This window comes from Chionomys nivalis, chromosome 22, assembly GCF_950005125.1.
Source record: "Chionomys nivalis chromosome 22, mChiNiv1.1, whole genome shotgun sequence".
Taxonomy (NCBI): domain Eukaryota; kingdom Metazoa; phylum Chordata; class Mammalia; order Rodentia; family Cricetidae; genus Chionomys; species Chionomys nivalis.
Window position 1 is genome coordinate 47,767,007 of NC_080107.1, and position 21,812 is coordinate 47,788,818.

General features: G+C 53.1%; 3 protein-coding genes across 4 annotated transcripts in view; 1 reads left to right on the forward strand and 2 right to left on the reverse strand.

Annotated features, from left to right (window-relative positions):
- The first annotated feature begins 125 nt into the window (after positions 1 to 125).
- On the forward strand, positions 126 to 2,650 carry Ptrh1 (peptidyl-tRNA hydrolase 1 homolog). Its single transcript, XM_057754461.1, has 5 exons — positions 126 to 242; positions 695 to 914; positions 1,093 to 1,192; positions 1,340 to 1,385; positions 1,484 to 2,650. The coding sequence occupies exons 1-5, from the start codon at positions 147 to 149 to the stop codon at positions 1,664 to 1,666; spliced, it is 645 nt and encodes a 214-aa protein (XP_057610444.1). The 5' UTR covers positions 126 to 146; the 3' UTR covers positions 1,667 to 2,650.
- Cfap157 (cilia and flagella associated protein 157) lies at positions 1,771 to 8,926 on the reverse strand. The gene is made up of 9 exons (XM_057755115.1): positions 8,754 to 8,926; positions 5,324 to 5,595; positions 4,634 to 4,787; positions 3,916 to 4,183; positions 3,500 to 3,630; positions 3,218 to 3,368; positions 2,524 to 2,690; positions 2,220 to 2,412; positions 1,771 to 1,933 (listed from the first exon to the last, which is right to left on the reverse strand). The coding sequence occupies exons 1-9, from the start codon at positions 8,924 to 8,926 to the stop codon at positions 1,862 to 1,864; spliced, it is 1,581 nt and encodes a 526-aa protein (XP_057611098.1). The 3' UTR covers positions 1,771 to 1,861.
- A 3,766-nt stretch (positions 8,927 to 12,692) lies between these two features.
- The window catches only part of Stxbp1 (syntaxin binding protein 1), a 61,602-nt gene continuing 52,482 nt past the window's right edge, over positions 12,693 to 21,812 (reverse strand). The window contains exons 18-20 of one of the 2 annotated variants that reach the window (XM_057754487.1): positions 20,171 to 20,325; positions 18,495 to 18,617; positions 12,693 to 14,407 (exon numbers count right to left, since the gene is read on the reverse strand). In XM_057754487.1, coding sequence (XP_057610470.1) covers positions 18,508 to 18,617; positions 20,171 to 20,325 — 265 coding nt within the window. In that variant the 3' untranslated portion in view covers positions 12,693 to 14,407; positions 18,495 to 18,507. The remainder of the gene's footprint in view (positions 14,408 to 18,494; positions 18,618 to 20,170; positions 20,326 to 21,812) is intronic. The other variant, XM_057754489.1, reaches the window with a different exon arrangement.

A 21,812-nucleotide genomic window follows, 5' to 3' on the forward strand; every position in this document is an offset into this window, starting at 1 on the left:
CCCGTGCCCCGCCTACTTCCGCCCCGCAGAAACATGGAGGCCGCCTAACTCGGTCCGGATTGGTCGTCGCTGGACAGGCTGCGATGCTATTGGCTTAGGGCTGCCCGACGTCAGGGGGCGGGGTCCTGGCCGTGAATTGGGGCGGCATGTTGCGGTCCGGCCTTTTTCGCTCCGGGATGCGGCGGAGTTGGGCTTTGAGACAGTGCGTTTCGGAGGCTCGGTTCCCCGGGAAGCGGTGGCTGGTGAGTGGGGCGTGGGTGACCCGGCTCCGATGCTGCCCCACTGTGTTCCTTGTCAGCCGCCCCCTTTTTTAACATTTAAAATTTCAGGTTACATTTATTTGTGCGTGCAAGTGCCGTATGGCTGTCAGAGGGCAACTTGGGAGTTGGGTCCCGGAGATCGAACCTAGGTTGTCAGGACAGCAAGTGCACTATCTTCTGAACCATCTTGCCGAACTTCTTGTCAGTTTTTCTACTTAGTTAAATAGGTGATCGGCAATATTGACTGACTCCAAACTTTTAGGAGTTCTGCCTCCGCACCAGGGGTGCGGCACCACCAGTTTTGTGGGGGCCTCCAGGAGTTCCCAGGCCCATAAACGCTCCTTCCCGACCCTGGCTCTCTTCTCTGTTTCCTGACCACTGTTTAGGGTCCTATGTGAGATTATCGGATCTGTTTTCTATGGTGTTGCCTGCAGGTGGCTGGCCTGGGGAACCATGGAATGCCTGGCACACGGCACAGCGTGGGCATGGCGGTGCTGGGGCAAATAGCGCGGCGACTAGGAGTGGCGGAGAGCTGGGCTCGTGACTCTCGCTGCGCTGCTGACCTCGCCCTGGCCCCGTTTGGAGATGCCCAGCTGGTACTGCTCCGGCCACGGCACCTCATGAATGTCAACGGGCGCAGTGTGGCCCAAGCTGGTGAGTTGTGGGCTTCATGGGTAAGAGGGCACAGGGAGCAGAGAGAGGTTTCAACTGTGACAAGTGCCTGGTGAGCCCCGCTTACTACGCTGAGGACTTGGAAGCCTGTTTCTCCGTGGGGGTCGTTGTAGTCCCTCTGAGCAGATAGGCAATAACTAGGATGTTTCCGTGTGCCAAGCGGAGCTGTTTGGACTGACTGCGGAGGAGATCTATCTGGTGCATGATGAACTTGACAAGCCCCTGGGAAAGCTGGCTCTGAAGCTAGGGGGCAGCGCAAGGTGAGGCTCACCTGTGCTCAGGTTTGGGTAAGGGATGCTGGCCTCTGTTGGGGTGGAGTAGGGTTGCTGAGCCTAACTCTGCTGGAGGCCTGGGCAAGGGAAGGGGGCTGCCTCAGCAGTACTAACGGTTCCTCACATTCCTCCAAGGGGCCACAATGGAGTCCGTTCCTGCATTAGCTGTCTGAACTCCAGTGTGAGTCTACCCCTCTGCCCTGCCCTGGGTGGGGGTGGCCAGCATGGGCTCCCCAGTTTATGTCACCAAGGCCCCCTCATTCCTCTGGCACCCCACAGGCAATGCTGAGACTTCGGGTAGGCATCGGGCGCCCCACACACCCTAGTATGGTGCAAGCCCATGTCCTGGGCTGCTTCTCCCCTGAGGAGCAGGAGCTACTGTCCCCCTTGCTGGATCAGGCCACTGACCTGCTTCTGGACCACATCCGTGCTCGAAGCCAGGGGCCACCATCGAGCCTCTGAGACCAGTGGACATGTCTGCCTGTTTGACTGCCTGCCGATGCCCCGAAGCCCAGACACAGCCACAGGACTGCTACGACACATGTGGTGGTACCCACTGTTTATATAATTTTTGGGTTGCCCCAGGTCACTTGCAGATTGAAAGAGGAACACTGGCCACCATAGTCTGTTTCTGCGGTGGCTTGGTCTCTCCGTGCACTACTTACGTTGTAGGAAAGGCTTAGGAATGGTCAACTTTCTGAATCTTTTGAGAGCGCCAGATGGATAGCTCTGTGAGATTAAAAGATGCTTGCTTGAAATCTGCAGTCTCCTGGGGGCCGGGGACTAAGCCCTTAACCCATTCCTTACCAATGGGGTGGGGACAGAAGGGTCTCACAAACCCTTTCCCAGTGGTAGCATAGGTATGCCTTAGCCCGTTTTCGTCAGGCCATTTTATAGGTGGGGAGGATCAGCAAGGTCCCACCATGTCCGTGAAGCCACCCAGCTACAGCATGGAAAAACTAGGGCCAGCTGTCCCTAGTTAGCTTGCTGTCCCCAGGGTCCCTGGCACTCCTACCTCATTAGTGTTCTGTAACTGGCAGATCCCCATTCTGGTGACATATGAGAGCAACCTGAGGTCCTGAGGGTTGGGTGGGATGTGGACCCGACGAGGCACTAGCCCTAGATCCCCAGGCTTGTAGGTTGTGATGGTGGAGAGCTTCTGTAGCAGGGACGTGGCCGCCTTCTTGGATACCTGGGTGCTGAGTTGGCTGTGGGAAGGAACTTGGGGTTATCACCTCCATCTCCACAAGAGGAGGCTGAGAATCTGAGAGATTGGAGAGCCGGGGTCTGCTAAGTCCCTAACAGGGCTATCTGCTCACCTCTCTTTGGGTGGGCCTTGGGGCTGCTGGTCCTGGTGGCGACCCACACTGAACTGTGCTTTTGAAAACACGGCTGAGCTGAGCAGAGCCAGCAATTGCTGCAGCATCTCCTTGCGCTGCAGTTGGAACACCACGTCAAAGTCACCGTCTTCTGCATCTGTTCGCATCTGTTGGCGTGATATAAGATGGTTAAAGACCAGTGGCCCAGATACCCACCCTCCCAAGTGCTAGATTAAGGGTGTGCACTGCCGTACCTGGCCTTGTTATTTTAGGACACTGAGTTGCCCAGGCTGGCCTTGAACTTAATCTGTAGCCCCAGTCAGGTCTTGAATTTGGAATTCTGCCTCAGCCTCCTCAGTATGATCAGACCAAACTTTTTTTTTTCTTTTTTTTTTTCTCTCGAGACAGGGTTTCTCTTTGTATCTTTGACTGTCCTGGAACTCAGTAGACCAGGCTTGCCTTGAACTCAGAGATCTGCCTGCCTCCAAGTGCTGGGATTAAAGGCGTGAACCACCACCGCCTGGTCAGAGCCACGTCTTGGATGGATCTTTGAGGTCCAGCATCAGAAAAAGAGTCAGTCCTTGAGTCTCTCAGGAAAGAGGCCCTCTAAGCTTAGACCCCGAGGCCAAATTTCTTGGGGTCAACTTCTGTCCTTGGTCCACTGGCCTCTTGGTGTCTCCTGCCACTTGCTCACCTGTACAATGTCCTGTAGGAGCGCGGTGGCCTGGGCCAGGACTGTTTCCAGGCTGGCCCGAACCTTCTTTTCCTCAGTCAGCTTCTCTTGTAGCAGATTCACCTCCGCCCGCTGGTCCCTCAGCTGCTGTTCTAGCTGGTCCTTGTCACTCCTGGTCCAGGACAAGAAAAAGCCCACAACTGGCCCCATCTGCTGGCAGTGGCCGGCACCACCTCTTCCCTGGGCCCTAAATCCGGTCTTCAGCTTGTCTGATATTCCCCGGCAGGCTTTCACCAAAGTCACCTCAGGGTCTGGTTGTCGTTCTGTAGCTGCTGGAAGTTCTGTTCCAGTTGGGACAGCAGGAGGCGCAGCTGCTCTGCCTCCTCTGTGCCCTGCTTCTGCTGGCGGCACTTCTCTGTCAGCATGAGGATGACCTGCAGCAGTGGGCAGGTGTCTAGCCCTAGATCCCCGGGCTTGTAGGTTGTGATGGCCTCCCCTCCCTCCCTCCTGGAGATACAGCAGGCCGGCACCACCTCTGGACAACAGCTAGGAGGTGGACTCCACTCAGTTATAGGGGATGTAAGACAAACAGATTCCAGAGCTAGGGCCAGCATCCTCACAAGGAAAGCCTGAGCCCTTGCTGCAAACCCTCCCCACCTCATGACTTGGCTCTGGCATGGGGTCCACCCTCATTTCATATGCGGGCATGGTGGTCATACCTTCTGATGGCCTTTGCTGTTTCTGGCCATGATCTCTTGGGTGTTCTCCAGCAGCTCCACCTGTTGGTACAGTTTATCCTTGATGCTCCTGAGCTGCTCATTCTCCTGAAGGAGTTGCACACCTTGCTGGGTCACCCAGGACAGCTGCAAAGTCACACTGTTGTTCTCTAGGATGGCCCGCCTGGTTGTCTCCCACATCTGGTTAGTGGCCACTTTGCGGAACTCAGTGGCCACCAGGTTTACACGTTGGATGATCTCTTTCCTTAGCCTGACCGGGAGGGTGGGATTGGAAGGAAGAGTCAAGCAGATGGGTATACGTCTTGTTACCCCCTTTTTGGGTGAGAATCTAAAAGTACCCAGGCATAGCCGGGTGTGGTGGTGCACACCTTTAATCCCAGCACTTAGGAAGCAGAGGCAGGTGGATCTCTGAGTTTCAGGATAGCCAAAGACATGCAGAGAAACCCTGTCTTTTCCTCAGGGAATCTCTGCACCTTTGGATTTGAACCATTGAAACACACTTATTAAATAAAGGCAATGAAAGCGACACGTGGCCAAGACTGCTCAGTGCTGGGGCCGGGAACTGGCTGGAAGCTCTTTCCTCCTCCATAAATCCCGGCCAGGGTTTTGAGGACAATCTGGGGAGTGTGTGATGCCCTTCTAGAGAGTGTGAGAGCTGGAGACTGCTGTGTGGGCCCCAGCAGGTCCCCAGCCTGCCCACCTGTCCTTATCCAGCACAGACTTCTTCTCCAGGTTGTACACATAGTCCTTGTATTCGCTCTCCTGCTTCCGCAGCTGCTCCTCCAGCACCAGGTACTTGTCTGTGAGCTCCTCTTTCTGCAGCCGAAATTCTTCCAGGGCAGCCAGCTTTCCCCCTACCCATCAAGGGCCACAGGCTGGTGAGGAGCAGCGTCTGAGCGCCATGAGTTACACCCTCCGAGGTCTCAACTTTGTCTGTGTCTTCCTGCCCACCCCTCCCCCCACCGTGCTTTCTGTTCCAACAGGACTAGGCTGCATGCACCGGAGCGGGCCCTGCACACACACAGCCTTTCTTTGGAGCGCCCCCCCCCCCCCCTTTGCTAGTCTCACCAAGCCTTGTTCAGCCCATCTCAAGATACCTCCCCACAGGAGAGTAATGTGGGCATGTAACCGCTGCAGCTGAACCTGGGCAGACAAGTCTCAGTGCCCTCCATCTTTTTGAAGTGCTTCCTCATCTACAGACTGGGGAAGGGACATTTCTGCCCTTGGGAATGTGCGGACAGTTAAGGCAGATAGTGTTTGAAGTAGCTGTAAGCTGTTATCCCCAATCCCCAGGTGAGGCCCCATCTCAGTGACAGCTGTGGCTTTGGGCCTTGCAACCCTCAGTGGCCAATTCACACAGGTGTGCTGGCTGGTCCCCTGGTCCCCTCACCAAGGGCGATGTTCTCTGTGGTGAGCTGGTCCTTGGTCTCCTGGAATTCGTGGCGCACCTGGGCCAGCTGTGCCTCGAAAGCATCCTTCTCCATCTCCTTTGCCAGCTGGAGGCTCTGCAGCTGGTCATTGAGTTCCGTGATCTCATCCACCCTCTGGTTGAGCGTGCGCTTGAGGAAGGCCACAATCTCTTTCTTGTTATTGGCCAGCTGCTCGAACTCCTGGCGGAAGATCTTCTCCTGCACAGCCAGCTCATCCCACTTCCGTTGATACCTGGGGTGGGGTGGAGATGCCGGGTCAGGCCTTGCCAGGCCCGGTCACAGGCACCATCGAACCTGCTCTTCCAGACCCTCCTTTCCATCAGGGGCCATTTGGAGTTTCTCTTTGCATGGTCTGAAAAGAGCTGTGCGTGCGTGCGTGTCCACAGAAACCCTTGGTCGATATTGAGTGTCTCTTTGATAGCCCTCCACCTTTAGTTTCCGAGGCAGAGACTCAGTCTAGAGAGTAACAGTTTGGCTAGGCTGGTGAGCCAGTGAGCTCCAGAGAGCCGCCAGTCCTCTCCCATCAGAAGCAGGGTTTAAGGGACTCTGCCATGCGTGACTTTGTTTTCAAGGCTTCTAGGGGCCCGAACTCTAGTTAGTTCTGCTTGTCAGGACTTCACTGTCTCATCTCCCCAGCCAGCATTTTATATTTATTACCTCACTCAATTTTTTTTTTTTTTTTTTAGAATATATAGTTCTGACTGCCCTGGAACTCACCATGTAGACCAGGCTGGCCTCGAACTCACAGAGATCTGCCTGCCTCTGCCTCCTGAGTGCTGGGATTAAAGATGTGCGCCACTGCTCCTGGTTACCTCACTTGAATGGAAGTCCTGTGGGGACTAAGCCCGCCCTCTGCTCACAGTGGTAACGGATGTTCCTACCTGTGTCTGGTTCACAGGAAGTCTGCATTTGTCCCCAGCAACACAGATGAGGAAACCAGAAAGCGACAAGACTAGAACTTTAGCCCAAGCAAATCTGACCTAGAAGTTAAGGCTTTTACCCATAATGCCTGTCCCTGCAATCAGCCCATTCAAGCTGGCTAAGCCCTTCTGCATTTGGCACCCCTGCCCCTCTATCTCAGGACCTAACAGCTTGGCAGATACTTAAGCACCGAATAACCTTTTCCTGATACAATTTCACCTGTTGTGTTAGGTCAAGGGACATGTGTACATTTTAAGAATACCGTGTTTACTGGTTTCAGTGGGAGAATTAAAGCATTTGGAGAGTTGTTTGATTCCTAAGTGTTTTAAGTATTCATAAGTCTTCTGAATGAATTCTGTGTACAAGGCGTTTTTAGGGTATGGGTTCCTGTGTGGGGAGAGAACTCAGCCTCCTCAGGAGTCAGAGAGGCCAGGGCTGTCACTCTGCTTCCTCCTCTTCCTGGGGTGACTCTGAGCCTCAGGATCTGTCTGCGCTCTCTGCTGGGACTGGAAGGAAACAGGGAGACAGCAGAGGGCTTCCCGAGTGCACAGACTCAGCACCAGCTGAGATTTTTCTGCAGCATCAATCATGAACAGCTCGGCCTTCTTGTATTTCCCTATATGTTTACTTACTAAGATGTGTGGTATTCATGAATGGATGCATATTCACATGTGTGTGTGTGTGTGTGTGTGTGTGTGTGTGTGTGGAGGTCAGAGGTTGACATTTACTGAGATCCCCAATGACATGTAAGGATGCAGATGCTGTGATGATTATACCCATTTTATAGATAAGGAAAGTGAGACTCTCCACTGTATATATTGAAGCAGGGTCTTCTACTTGAACCCAGAACTCAGTTCACAGTCTAGCTGGTTCGTTCCTAGGGGACCCTTTATCTCTGCCTCCCAGGGACTGGGATTACACCTATTCGTTTGTATGGGTGCTGAGGATTCAAATTCCAGCCTTCACATTTGAGTGGCAGGCTGGTGCTTTAGCCATCTCCCCAGCCACATACATTTCTTTCTAAGTGGGAGTGTGACTCTGGCACTGGAGCAGGAGCTTCATAGTCAGCAAGGTAGCTTTTTCTGGCGGTGGGGGGGGGGGCGTTCAAGATAGGGTTTCTCTGTGTAGCCCTGGCTGCCCTGGAACTTACTCTGTAGACCAGGCTGGTTTTGAACTCAGAGATCTGCCTCTGCCTCCTGAGTGCTAGGATTTAAGGTGTGCACCACCACCGCACGGCAGAAGCTATATTTTTACAAACATTCTTATCGTATTTTATTTATTGACTTGTATGTGTATGCATGTGGCCATTGTGTGCAGGAGTTAGTTCTCCATCTGAATCCTGGGGATGAGCGGCAAGTGCCACTAAGCAATCTTACTAGCCCTAAAAACTAGTTTTTTTTTTTAAATTTATTTACTTTTGTTTAATTTCCATTGGTATTTTGCCTTCTATGAGGGTATCAGATCTTGGAGTTACTGACAGTTGTGGGTACTGGGAATTGAACCTGGATCCTCTGGAACTGCAGTCAGTGCTCTTAACCACTGAGCCATCACTTCAGCCCCCAAAATTAGCTTTAAAGTAAGAAAACTGAGCAAATGCAATGTCTATTATTAAATATTAAGAGGGTCCTTTCATACAAACCCAGCCTTAAGTAGAACCCCCCCCTTTTTTTTTTTTTTTGGTTTTTCGAGACAGGGTTTCTCTCTGTAGCTTTGGAGCCTGTCCTGGAACTAGCTCTGTAGACCAGGCTGGCCTTGAACTCACAGAGACCCACCTGCCTCTCTGCCTCCTGAGTGCGGGATTAAAGGCGTGCGCCCACCACCGCCCAGTCAGAATCCCCTTTAGTTCCCATTTAGGGCCCTTTAGTGGTTCACAGTTGTAACCTCAACTTGTGGGAGGCTGAGGCAGGCGGATTAACATGAGTTCAAAGCTACCCTGGGCTACAGAGTAAGACCCTGTCTATAAAACGAAGCAAATACGCGTAGGGAAACAGCCCCAGCCTAGAGAAACAAACACTGGATTTTGGCATAAAGAAAGAGGAAATAAGTGACCTTCTTGGCCACCAGGGGGAGCTATTTCTAATGTATTCCACTAATTAAAATACAAATGCTTAAGATCCTTTCTGAACCGGCCCTTGGGAGGCAAAGGTAGACGGATCTGGTTGAGTTCGAGGCCAGCCTGGTCTACAGAGCAAGTGTCAAAACAGCCAAGGCTACACAGAGAAACCCTGTCTCAAAAAAGCAAAAGCCAATCAAACAAAAAGTTCCCATCCTGCTGAGGTAGGGGCTGAGGGGGTTACCTGGGACGTAACGTGTACAAGCCAAGCGCTGGAGCTGAGAAGGGGTGGGGAGATCCGTTCACCTTCTAAGGTGGTACCTGTTTACTTGAGGCCAGAACCCAGCTCTAAGGCCCCTGTCTGAGCCTGTGTGGGCTTCTGGCCTGGCACACTAGCATCCCTGCCACCCACCCACCGGGCCAGCCGGTCCTCCAGGTCTTGGATCTGTTTGTGGTAGAATTCCTTCAGCTCCTCCACCAGCGTGGACTCCCCAGACTTCACGCCTGCACTTGTGTCCTTCTTGCCCCCTTTCCTCTTCTTGCCCTCAAACTCTTTGCCGCCTTTGTTCAGCTTCTTTTTAGGAGCCATGGCCGATGGCAACCACTGTTTCCAAGTCCCCTTTAAGAAGCCAGGTGGTTGCTAAGGAAGTTGGATCTATACATAGCAACAGCCTAACTGAGGGAGACTGGGTTTTAAAGGGGCACTGTCCTCTTGTGGGCAGGGAGCCTGTATCTGTTCAGGGCCTAGCCTTTCAGAGCAGGGTGCCAGGCTCGTGGGCACAAATTTGTTTTCCATGAAGAGCTTTCCTTCTCCCAAATGGAAATAATGTGATATATTGATTACAGTCATCAAGAGCCCTAGAAATCACTAGCCTGTCACTTTGAGACTTTGGGTAATCAGAAGTTGGAGGTCTAGTCAGGTGGATCCTCCTCATAGACTCTTAGCAAGGACAAGAAGACTTAATCACTGGGCCCCGTGCTCGGAAGCGCCTCCCCTAGACCATCCTGCCAATCCTTTAGTGACACAGCCATAGGGCATCTTCTAGTGGAGGCTCCAAGGCTGAAGTCTTGGGATATCCTTAAAGCTTAGTGGCAGGGTGCATCTGTTCGCTGCTACCCCAGGCAGATGAAATTCCTTCAGTAGCTTTGGTCTTGGCTGTGCTGTGATAGGGAGGGAAAGCCCCTGGAGTCAAGGAGACAGCATGCAAGCATGGGACTGGGGACAGTAGGTATCCAGCTAGCAGATGCCCTGCTGGCCCCTCGGGTCTCTGTTCTTTCAGCAATGAGCCATCTTATCAGTCACATTGGGCTCTTTTCAGTTCGTGTTTGTCTGCTCTTTAGTCCCTAGGCATGTCTGGGGCCCGTCATCTTCAGTGATGACTGAGACTTAGTGGGTTCACTATGAGGGGGGCTCAACTTTGGGGATGTTACAGGAGGGACCATCCATCATAAGCAGAGGACTAGAGGGGATTCCACTCAGCTACGGTCATTCTGACTCGGTGGGTGTGAACGCCTGGTGTCACACACAGCTGGGCACCTGGAAGGACAGGCACCTGGAAGGACAACTCGTGGCCTGGGTTCCAGGGTTACTGGGCTGGTGGCTCGTGCTTTGGCTTGCTGCAGTGTTGAAGATACACTCCAGCTTTTGGAGGAGTGACCAAGGCTCCCTCCGAGCCCTGGGATGCTGGGCACTAGGGCTGCGGCAGGACACAGCACCGCTTTGCTGCCTGGTGGGATTAGGGCAGAGAGGAATGAAAAAAAGCCTGGGCCAAGGGAAGTCGGGGAAAAAAAAAAACAGAACAGAAAACACAAGAGAGTAGCCAAGTGTGGACATGCACACCTGTGATCTTAGCGGCTTGAGGGGTGAAGGCAGGGGGAACACAAGTTCAAGGTCAGCCTGGGCAACTCAGCGAGGCTCTGTCTCAAAATAAGAAAACATGGGCCAGCAATTTGCTCAGTAAAGCATATATGAGCTTTCTGTGCCCAGAACCCCGGTGGAGGAAGAGGGACTCTTTGAAGGGGTTCTCTGAGTGCCTCCTGCACGCCAGTGCACATGCACACAACAACATGAGAACAGCGGCCCTGAAATCCATCAGAAAGAGGCTAAAGAGCCATTCCCATTGTGAGGGGACAGGTGACCCCTGGGAGAAGGAATAATTGGTATTTACTCTGCTGCTACAGTTACTCTGTGTAGAATTCAAGTCCCTTGATCTTATTCCAGGCACTCTGCTGTCAGGACATGCTGGCTGGCTGAAGTCTTCTAGGAGCGAACATTGTGAAACAGTGTATCCCCCAAGCTTCAGCTTCCACACCTGCGAAGCAGCAGGGACCAAGGAACCAGCTAACACATGCCTAGGAGAGGCCTGGCTAGTCTTGCTGGAGCTGGTGGGATGTGCCATGGACTGTCCTCCAAGCCAAACTGCCTCCATTTCAGGCCTGCTTGCAAAGATCATTTTAGCTGAGCTCGTTGACTGTTGACCTTCCCTCACAGGAGGAGATGGGGGGTCACTGGACCCACCTGTGCAGCCACCCCCCCAAGCAGCTGTATGCAATTCTGCCCTAACTGCACGTGGCCTCAGGATCTTGGGAAGGGGCTAGCATAGACAGGCCGAGGAAGAGTAGGCAAGGGCTCCATCTCTGTAGCCTTGGAGGTCATCCATTCCATCTCATTTCCGGGGAGGCTGCTTTGGGTTTCCCCACGCTCTCGTTTGTGAGCTCCGACTCAGGCTCTGCCAGTACGCCCAACAAACTCCCTGGTTCCTGGGGGTGGGTGACCTTTGGTAGAATCAAACTTGGGTTTGTCATTGGGACCTTAGAGACGTGGGTAGTTGTTGCCTAGTCTGATCCCCTACCTCCACCACCCTGGGCAAAAATACTTGGTACATATGCAAGATCTACAAAGTAGCCTTGAGTTGATACATTCCTCCCTGCAGTGAAGGTATCATTTTCTGTTACCCAGGCAAGATAATGTATACAGGGGTTTATGTAGTTGACTTAAAAAGATTTATTTTGTGTATATGGATGTTTTGCCTGAATGTCTATGCGCAGTGCTGATGGATGCCAGAAGAGGGATCAGATCCCTGGGAACTGGAGTTACAGGAAGTGTTGACTCACCCTGTGGGTGCTGGGACTCCAACTCCAGCCCTCTGAATAATGAGTGTGCCTAACTGTGGGGCCGGCTTCCGGGCACTAATTGGCTGCCTTTCACTGTGGTTTGTGGTGCTGGGATGAAGCCTCACACACCAGGCTAATGTTCTGGCTGGCTTTGGACACAACTTTCAAGTTCTTATCTTTCAGTCTTGAAAGAGGGTCTCACTAAGGCTGACTTTGACCTTGCTCTGTAGTCTAGGCAGCCCTAGAATGAAAATTTCTTCTCTCTCAGCTTCTTAAACAGCAGGGGTGGTAAGCCTGTGCCCCTGGGGCTGGCACAGTCAGCTGCTGATGGAGGTCCAGGGCCTCGCACTTGATGGCTGATTCCTGGAGGTGTGAGCGGGGTCTGCTGAGAGACTCGGAGATGGAGGCAGTAAGAGGCCGGGCTTGACTACAGAACAGCCCTCTGGCAGGAACCCAGTACCCTCAGCAACCCAGTCATTTCCCTCCATCTTTGCCAGGACTGCCACCTGAGAGCCAAGCTCCCAGCACATGAATGTCTAGGGACAAGCCATATCCATACCTCAGCAGAGAGCATTTAATGAGCCCACGACTCTGTGCCCTGAGTCCTTGGTTTATGGGTAATGTTGACCTGGTGTCTACTCCCCTCTGGGCCAGCCTCATAGCAGACTCCCCAGGTCACAGGACACCCAGCTTCCAAACTGGAGGAAGCACTTCCTACATGTGGGCGGGGGCAGGGGCAGTGACATCAATGGACATCTCAGTGCTCTAAATGCACTGGGACCTCCACTCAAGTTGGGACCGGGTCCTGCAGTGTCTGAGGCAGAGGCGTTCTAGAAAGGAACAGGCTGAAGAGCAGCTCCCCTCACGTCTAGGCAGGCCTTATTTATTTTTACTTGTTCATTTGAGACAGTATCTCACTGTTGCCTTGGCCGGACCTGACCTGGAACTCTGTAGATCAGGAATTTATGTAGATCTGGCTGGCTGAACTCAAGAGATCCCCCCTGCCTCTGCCTCCCAAGTGTTGGGACTAAAGGTGACTGTTACTATGCCAGCGGAGGCAGCACTGCCTTCCTGCCTGAGGCTAGATACAAGTGTTGTCCCCAATGGGGAGGCAGGTACGTTGTGCTGTGATGCAAGTCACAATCCCCTGGATCCAGCGCACCCCCAAACCACAGCTGTGGGGTGGCCGGCCTCTGTTCTCCCCAAGGTAAAACCAGCTTCAGGCGGCCCGGGCACCATGGTGAGCGCTGATGTCTTTATTAACGCAAATGCTGCGGTACAGGACGGTACAGAGTGGTACACAGCTGCGCTTCCATACTTAAAACACTGAGATTCAAGAGTTTCAAGTTAACAAGTTTCAAGACAGACTAGCTTTTTTTTTAAATATCCTTTTGAGAAATTATTTATATAAATAACATAAAGGAAACCCCACATGTTCGACAAACAAGGTCCTGAAGCATGAGCATTGCTTGACCGGTGGGAAGGGACGGAGAAGCGGCTCCAGGAGAAATCAACCAGTGCTACTAGGGTTGGTCCTAAGGAAGAGGGTTGCTGGAGGGAGAAGGGTGGGGCTGAACTCATGAGAGAGGAGAGAGCACAGGTCACCACATCTGCCAAGACAGCACGAGACACAGTAATACACACAAGTCTGCGGGAGGGGGCTGGGCTGGGACGTTTTTGTGACTTCCACTGCCTGTGTTTCACGACTGCAGCAGCACAGCGAGAGGCGCTCAGCGAGCTGCTGCGTCCTGAGGATGAAAACCATCCTTCCAGCATCTGCTTCTGCAATTTCTGCTTTATAGCTAGCTAGGTTTTATACAGCGATGATTTCAATATAAAGAATAAAATGATCATTTTTCTCATAGAACCACAATGGCACACGACTGTACATTACACAAAATTATGATTGATTGATGAGCCATCTTAAACCCAGGGTACTCTGACTGGTATCACTCGCAGAGTGGGGACTCCATCAGTGGTGCCCCCATGCCTCAGGCCTGCCTACAATCCTTCTCTAGCAAAGCACCCTTTGATCAGAGTACCACACCCGCATCTTCCAGTCCATTCCTGACCCTTGACCTCTATCCAGGCTGACCCCATTCAAGTGAAGCCCGAGGAAAGAAGGCGGCTGGTTGTGCCTAACTCCTCTCTTGAGGAACTGAGGGTGCAAGGCATGCTGAGCTAGGTTGGAGGACTTAACTCAGGGTACAGCACTGTGGACACAGGTCAGGGGAGTAGTGCCAGGCTCTGGCAACAACACTGGCTGGCACCCAGACTGGCTTCCTGTGGACATCCTAAGTCCCCCTCCCCCCAGCTGCAACACCAGGCAAAGAGGCCTGTTTCATGCTGGCCTCTGGAGGTGTCTGCTCACCGCCATTTCCAGCCTCTGTGCCTGAGAACAGGCGGTGAGCAGGGACTGGAGAGAGAAATGTGGACCACCTGGGGCACAGACACCTTACAATTCCCATCAAGAACAGAAATGCGCCCAAACAGGCTTTGAGAAACACCCACACATCTACCTTTCTAAACTCAAGCAATGTGCGCACAGGGCATAGGACTATATACAGTCATGGGGTCATAAATAAGGAGAGAGTCCACTTGGTCTAGAGTTCTGACGCGTCTGCAGTGTGGCGCTCGCATGGGAACATCTTGTGGGATACGTACAGAAGATACTCATTTTGAAAAAACAACACATTACTCTCTTGCTTTTCAAAGGACAAGATAGAATGTCTTCGCACGGGAGAACTCAGCGTGGCAACGGGGTGGCCAGGGCGTGCAGGGCTGGGGAGGCAGCAGAGCAAACGAGGCGTCGCGCTGGGGAGCTGCAGGGCACTGTGGGAAGGGAGCCAGGATTTGAGGGGCAGCTTATGTTTTTAACTGCTTATTTCTTCATCTGTTTTATTCAGCTTCTTCAGCGTGTCCAGGAGTTTCTGTGGGGTGAGAATGTGCGTGGATCCTGGGAAGGCAGAGAAGATAGTAAGCCCACTCACCTACTGCAGCCTGGAGACTTCTTTCCCCGATTCTCCATCCCCCAACCCTCATCTGGGTCCAGTGGAAGCTGGGAGGGGGTGGGATGGAACCCGTGGGCCCTGTCGGAAAAGACTTAAGAGGCATTTAGGCTCAGCTGGGTCCCAGGCTGAACCTAGGAACCACCTCTCAATCAGAGCCCAGCGCCAGCGGCCAGGTGAGGCAGCTCTGTTTTCTATATTATTTCTTGAAGTCAAGATGAAGCCAGGAAGAGAAATTTCAAATATGACAAGGGACAGTGGCTAAGGGCAGAGGCTGGTAGGCGTCTCTGGGTGGAGAGAATGGTGCCTTTTGGGCATGGGGACCCACTGAAGTCTGGGAGGCACAGTGGGGACCTCAGGTGTGAGAGGGAAAGGGCGGGGACCTGAGGCCTTACCTTGTGGAGACCTGCATTGTAAGAGATTAAAAATGCTTGCAAAAGTTTAAGCTAATGGAATCAGATATACTTCTAGAGCAAAGATAAAAAAAAAAACCAACAAAAAAACCATTTAAAAATGAAGGCCTTTTCACAGAGATGTAGGCGCACTAAAATGATGCATGGGTTGAGTGTGTGGACATGGGCTTAAACAGAATGGAGGTGATGGTGGTGTGAGCATGAGGCGTGCATGCACGCAGCAGTGGGTGCAAAGCAGGGTCCTGGTGGGACAGGAGAACTAAACAAAAGATCCAGTCTTGAAAATGTGCCTCCCTGGGGACCTGGAAGCAATAGGCTCTGTGGGAGTGGGGCGCTGAGACCCTCCAGACATCCATTCCAAGGGCAGGCACAAGGCGGGGGGGGTTGGTGTCTGCACCTCTGACCACCACCTGCTCAGTGACCTGGAAGCTTCCTGGTCATCTGGACCAGCAGAAAAGCAACACTTTGAGAGCCATCTCCCAGTGTCTTGTTCCTGCCTGTATTCACTGTTCTGAGCGAGGAGTCCATGCCTGGCTATTTCCCAAGTGTTCTCCCTGTTCTGGGGCTCTACACTTTAAGGCTGTTTTGTTATTCGGCCAACCTGCAGCTCCTTAAGCACGCTGGCTTCAGTGAGCTTGCCAGACTTCCTAGGAGCCCTGAGGCAGCAGGAGCCAGTATCAGAAGGAGGGTCTCCCAGATCTCCACTCCATGCAGTCCGGCTCTGGGTTTCCTTTAGTCAACAGGGAGCATACTGGCCAGAGAGTGCCCTGCTCGCCATCCTGGACGCTAGTCCACGAACCTGGAAGGCTGCTTTGATCAGGCCTATTCCAAAGTGTTTCCCCACTTCTCACATGTGCATTCAGACATTCAGGAAGGTCAGAGAAAGGTCAGGAACCTATGCTCTAGAATTTTCTGATGCTATCATATTCCTAACCATTGGACATTGCTTGTCTTTAAAGAAGAACCCAAGTGGAGAACAACCTTGGAGAGCCAGGTCATACAAAGCCAGTTCCTGACATCTGACAAGCTGAACGTTTCAGTCCTGCAGATGGAGCTTGGTGCCATCAATACTGCAAAGTGGGTGAGACGAGCCATGAGCCGCAGGTTGGTCCCCAAGAGGCTGGCTATGTTGGCCTTCTGCTCTCTCAGTCCACAACTGGTGAGTATGAAATTCAGCATGGCCTCCAAAGATGAAGTTGAGGCCTATTCAAATGACCAACTCATGCATCAAAGTGCTAGGATTAAAGTTATGTGACACCATACCTTGCTTATTTATTTAGCTTTAGACACACTCTGCCTTGAACTAAAGACCCTGGTGCCTGAGGTTTAGGCTGACAGAAGTGCAGTTTTCTGCTCTGTGTCCTATTGACCTGCTTCCAAGGGAAATGCACAGGGAAGGAGTGGAGGTCCAGGGCCATGGCCAACTCAATTTTCTTGGCTCATAACTATTGTCCTGGAGATGACACCCCTCTACTGAGGAAACAGGGATACATGGAGTAGCCTACTGCTTCTTGTTTCAACAGGAAAACCACACTAAGCAAGCCAGCTTCTGGTGCTGTATAGTCCCACTTGGGAAGGGCCATGCCCTGAGATTCAGTAGGAGGATCGAGTGTGGCTTGAGGCCTGCATCTGGCCTATGAATTAGCCTGGCTCAAGGGAGTCTTGGTGCGCTGACCCAGCATCCCTGTGTTCGTATTCTATTGAAAGACCCTACAGAGCCCCTCCTCAGAACCTGTAGCTAGCAGGCTCCCCGGGAGAACGTCCTGTTTGCTTGAAAGATTCTCAGGATCAGCAGCTAGCCTGCTCTCGTGAGAGGAAAACAGGATATCTATAAGATAGGACATCTACAAAGCAAGATGGCTGCAAAGTAGGATATCTATAAGATAAGAGCAGGATGTCTGCTGCCAGACATCCATGCTGGGAGAGGAAAACCATTCATGCCCCCCGCCTCATTCCGATAACCAAGCTTCTGCTTCTGTAAATTGCTTTTTGCTGCCCTCTTTCCTATAAAAAGTCCTCCTCCCAGTCTGCAGGTGCGCAAGTCCTCCGAAAGACTTTGCCGCCCGCAGGTACCTGTGTCTACCTAATAAACCTCTTGCAGTTTGCATCCGACTCGTGGTCTCGGCCTGGTCTGTGGGTCCGGGGTCTCCGCCTGAGGGACGGTCCCTACCGGGGTCTTTCACTACGGCCAGGGAATGTGAGTGGCCACCTTGGTCGCCCAGTCCTGGCTACCAGTCCAGGTCTCTTGCTACTGCTTCCAGGCTATTCCAACTTGCTGTCTCACGGGGTCACATGTCAATTATGGTGAAAGGACATTTTTGGGCCCATGATCAAACAGGTGTAAACACTGGGGAATTCCTAGCACAGGAGGTTCCCAACACACTTAAGGATGGCTAAGGAGGAGGGTGTGGAAGAAGAGAGTCTGGTAGGCCAAACAGACAAGGTACTCCCAAGGAACAAGCTGGAGGGTGTCAAGGGATTTCTCCTGAGGGCTCTAGAGCTCACTAAGAGGCCTCAGTGAGAGAGAGACGCGACTGTTCAACTCTAAAAGATCTGACACTGATATAAAAGCAGTTTCTTCCCCCTTCCCCCTTCCCTCCTTCCTCCCACGCCTCACTCACGGCAGACAAGCAGTCTACCACGAGGCTACATCCCGGCCCTCTTCTTACTTTTTATTTTAATTAAGCGTAAGTGTGTGAGCATGTGTTCATACATGCAGGTGCCCATAGAGGTCAAAGACATCAGATTCCCTGTACCTGGAGTTACAGGTAGCTGTGAGCTGCTGAATGTGGGTACTGGGGACAGAAGTACCGCAGGAGTACTATGTGTCCTTAACCACTGAGCCATCTCTCCAGCCCTCTTTTTACTTTTTACTGTTTACTAGTTTTACTATTGAGACATTGTCCTGTTAAGTTGCTCAGGCTGGTCTGTAACTCCCTCTGTGGCCTAGGTGCCCTGGCCCTGCCTCTGCCTGCTGGGTAGCTGGGATCACAGCCTGCCCAGGAATAAAAGAGTGCACTTTCTGTAGAAAGCAGAGTGTCGTGAGCAGTGGTGTCGCCAAGCCGACAGCACCCGGAGGGTGGCATCCCTCCACACTCATGCCCTCACCGTGCCTCGTCTGGGTAAAGGTGCTCATTCCTCAGTCTTTCACTGGCCTGGAGTCCCTCTGATGCTCCCTGCCGCTCCTTTCTCACATTAGGTGCTATGTGCATCTCTCAAGTTTGGCCTTGTACACATGGCCACCCTGAATGTCACTGGCCTCACTCAGGCGTGCATGCTCTGTGGGAGCCTACATTTCACCCTGGGCAGCAGGCTTGGGCGCCGTGCCTCAGACATCCCTCAACTCCTTAGTTTCACAGCTACAGTCCCTTGTCTTCACCCCAGTGGCCGGCAGCTGCCTATGCAGCGCTCACCCACGGCTGCAGAGAGCGGGCAGGCGGAGCCCAGGGCGTGAAGGCTGGACACATTTTCAATCGGCGTTAAGAACTGCAAGCATTTTCTTGGAAAAAAGAAAAATCATAGAAATGAAAAGAAAAAAGAGAAAAAGAAAGAACGAGTGGCGGGAAAACAAAGAAAGCCCTTCAGAGCGGAAGAGTTTCTTTCTGGAATAAGCCGCTTTTACTTTGTCTCTGCTCTCACTCCACTGTTGGAGCCTGATCCTCAAAAGATACCCTAGAGGACTCCCTGAAGTCGGGGTGTCTCAGGTCCATGAGGAATTTGGTGGGAGTGAGAATGTGAGTAGAACCTGTGGGAGAATAGAGGCCAGCTGAACAGAGGCACCCCTGGACATGCCAACAGAGGCCCCAGCGCCCGCAGCCAGAGAGGCGTCGAGAGGCGAAGCATGCACGGGCACATGCACACAAGCGTGCACGCATGCAGGCAGCACGGTATTGGCATGCGTGAAGCACACGAGGCCACACGGTGAAGGGTGGCTGTCTGCGGGAAGCCCCTCCATGAACCCACACGGGCAGCTCTCTGTCCCCGGGTCTCCACCCTCCCCCTGCACAAGGAACCTTAAGGAAGGTCCAAAGGAGAAAAGGAAAGTCCACACCCACAGCCTGGCTGAGACAGATGCTGTCCAGGAGAGCTGCTCTGAGCTCAGGTCCTCTAACACATTCATGCAACACACGCAAGCAGTGAGCAGGGAACACGCATGGGACCTATGTCACAGACAGAAAACAGGCATGAAAACTGGATCATGGATGCCTTGGAGAGCAGGGACAGGGTGTACAGTCTCCCCCCACCCCAGCTGTGTGAAGGGAAGGACCCTTTCATGCCTGTCTTGGTAAACCCAGAAGCAGCTATGGCACTGCTCTAAGGAGCCTGCCTGCTTGGACAGCTTGGAGGTACTGTGAGTTGGTCATCCAAATCGGATAAACGGAAGTGCCACTGGTTAAGATGACTGAGCTGAGGGAGCCTTGCTGGCTGGGCACGTAAGGACCTCCTTTCCAGCAGTACATATGCAGATGGCCCACGTGGCACTCCAGGGCCCTAAAGAGGATCATTTCCACAGGGTGCCCAGCATACTCCTACACCCACAGTCTCTGGCCTTGCACTGTACCCACAAGTGCTCCCACAGAGGGTGAGCCCAAACGGGGCAGCGTCTGTGACAGCAATCTCACAACTGGTGGCACAACTAACAACCTGGGGTCGAAAGGAAGGCATCTGGAAGAACCCAGATTTCTCTCCCTCAATCGTCTGCCAGCCTTAGAGGCTACAGATGACCCTGGAGACAAGCAGGAAGAGCCTCCTGCTGCAATAGACCAGCTTCTACGAGCTGCTTCTGCTCTCTGGGAAGTGAACAGGAAGCAGGGTGTGGCAGACCGGAAGGTAGTAGGGACTGGCTAAGGAATCCTTATGACAGCTACCAGGCCAGTGGGCTTCAGCAGTATCTATGGACACATTCTCTCCAGCCGAGGGGTAGAGCAGGACAGGCGTGGTTCAAGGCCTTGGAAATATGCAACTCCCCTCTCAGCCCTGCTCTAGGCTGCAAGTAGCTGCTACAAACCCTGAACAGTATGGCTTTGGAGAGGTCCGCTCTTGCTCAAGGTGACTCCACTTGGCAGTGCCAGTGTACAGATTTGAGACTATGACCAAACTCTTTCCATCCCAAGACGCTGTCTTTCAGCAAGAGACACAGTAGGGCAGAGATCCCTAGCTTCTGCCAGTCACAAACTCTCATCCAGGGCTAAGGCTTGCTGTGGTGAGGGAGGACGAGGACAGAATGCGACACAAAGCATGGGATGGAGTGGCAGCGCAGTGGGGCAGCAACTCCTGCAGCATGCATGCCCTGCTCACCTATCAGCACTTCCCATTTGCCGTTGGCCTGGGTCACTTCATAAGCGCAGCGCATCTCATTCAGGCTCACGCCTCCAAGGATGAAAATAATGAGGCGGGGGCCACTTCGGTATTCCCCGGGGGCCTTATTCTTGTGCCAGTGTCCGTAGCGGGCGCTGAGGGAGAGAGAGCAGTTACAGGTGACTTGTCCGTGCTGGCGAGCTGAGGTGTACTGCAGGTGCCCGAGCCATGACCGTCACTCTCTCAGAAACACCGAGGTACCGCACCGGCTCATCTCAGCAGCTGTGCCTATGTGGCTCTCATCCAGATGTCTCTTTCAGATCAGGCCTGGTCCTGAGCTTGCCTGAGACTCTGCAGCACTAAGCGGCATGGAAGGGGAGGCAGAGAGCCCCATCAGGTTGGCACACTGACCGCAAGCAAATGTGCTAATGAGGCCTTGTTTGTGCCAGGCTTCCTGGTACTGTACCCCCAGGGAAAGACAGCACTTGCCCTCCAAGAAGTTAGACTATAGCAGGATGGGAACCGCTGAGTGCCATGGGACAGAACGGCCACAGAGCACTGCTCAGGCCTTACCAGGGAGGGAGAAGGCACACGGCCTGAGCAGCACAGCTCTTCTCTAGCAGGCCTCCCCTGTCCCTAACTTCCTCAGTAGAGACCTGGACTCTGGCACAGGGGAGACGGGTTGTCCAGGCTCCCTCCCTCACGGCAATCCTGGAAGCACTTGGGCACTATTGCTCTCTTCCGCACAGCCGCCTAGCCAGGACAGAACTCGGTGGCTGTAGTCTATTCCACATGGGAAGTGGCCTTTTCAACTTTGCTGCTATCAGATGACATGCCAGTGCCGCAGGAGACACTGCAGACCTCTGGCCCAGCCCCAGGCTACGGGCAGGAGTGAAGATGGAAAGAAGAAAAGCCAGAGACAACCGGAGAAAAGGGACAGTGCTCCTACTCTACAGTGCTGCTGCTCACAGGGGCGCACGGGGGGCGGGGGTGGGGGGAGAGGAAGGCAGATCTCAGAGAGTTCCAGGCCAGCCTGGTCTACAGAGCAAGTTCCAGGACAGATAGGGCTACACAGAGAGACCCTGTCTCAAAAACCAACAAAACAAAACAAACAAACAAACAAAACCCAAAGGAAACTGAACAAGGGCTGGAGGAGTGCCGACCCTGGGAGGCACAGCTGGCGGCCACATCTGCAGCCTCGGCTGCTCTCCAGGCCCCCGGCTCAGCTCCAGTTCCTGGGAGTCACTGTCTAACACCTGTCAGCTGGCAGGCACCTGGGTCGTTCCCACACCAGGCTGCATGAACATAATGGCTGGGAACACTGGGGTCTCATGATTAAACAGATGCTTAGGGAAGATCAAAGAGGAACATTAATAAATGAAGACCTACAGAACAAAGGGGGGCTGCGTAGTTTATCTGGCTGCAGATGGGGTGGGGGTAAATGCAGTAGGCCTGGCATGTTCAAGGATGAACAAGGAGGTAGTGGCGGAGACAGACAGGGTGCACGAAAGAAGAAGGGGGTGAGTTCTTGCAGGGCTGGGAGCCAAAGGGAGGACGGTATGGCCTGCTGTGAGCCTGGGCCTGCTGTACCCTGACCATCATGGGTGATGTGGGAGGGTCCTGATGGCACATGCCAGTCACA

Coding starts and splice junctions, on each gene's coding strand:
- Ptrh1 (XM_057754461.1), top strand. CDS start 147: ATGTTGCGGTCCGGCCTTTTTCGCTCCGGGATGCGGCGGAGTTGGGCT. Junction 243..694: donor TCCCCGGGAAGCGGTGGCTG/GTGAGTGGGGCG, acceptor TGTTGCCTGCAG/GTGGCTGGCCTGGGGAACCA. Junction 1,386..1,483: donor TTAGCTGTCTGAACTCCAGT/GTGAGTCTACCC, acceptor GGCACCCCACAG/GCAATGCTGAGACTTCGGGT.
- Cfap157 (XM_057755115.1), bottom strand. CDS start 8,926: ATGGCTCCTAAAAAGAAGCTGAACAAAGGCGGCAAAGAGTTTGAGGGC. Junction 5,596..8,753: donor CTGGAGGACCGGCTGGCCCG/GTGGGTGGGTGG, acceptor ACCCCACCCCAG/GTATCAACGGAAGTGGGATG. Junction 3,369..3,499: donor AACGACAACCAGACCCTGAG/GTGACTTTGGTG, acceptor GTCCTGGACCAG/GAGTGACAAGGACCAGCTAG.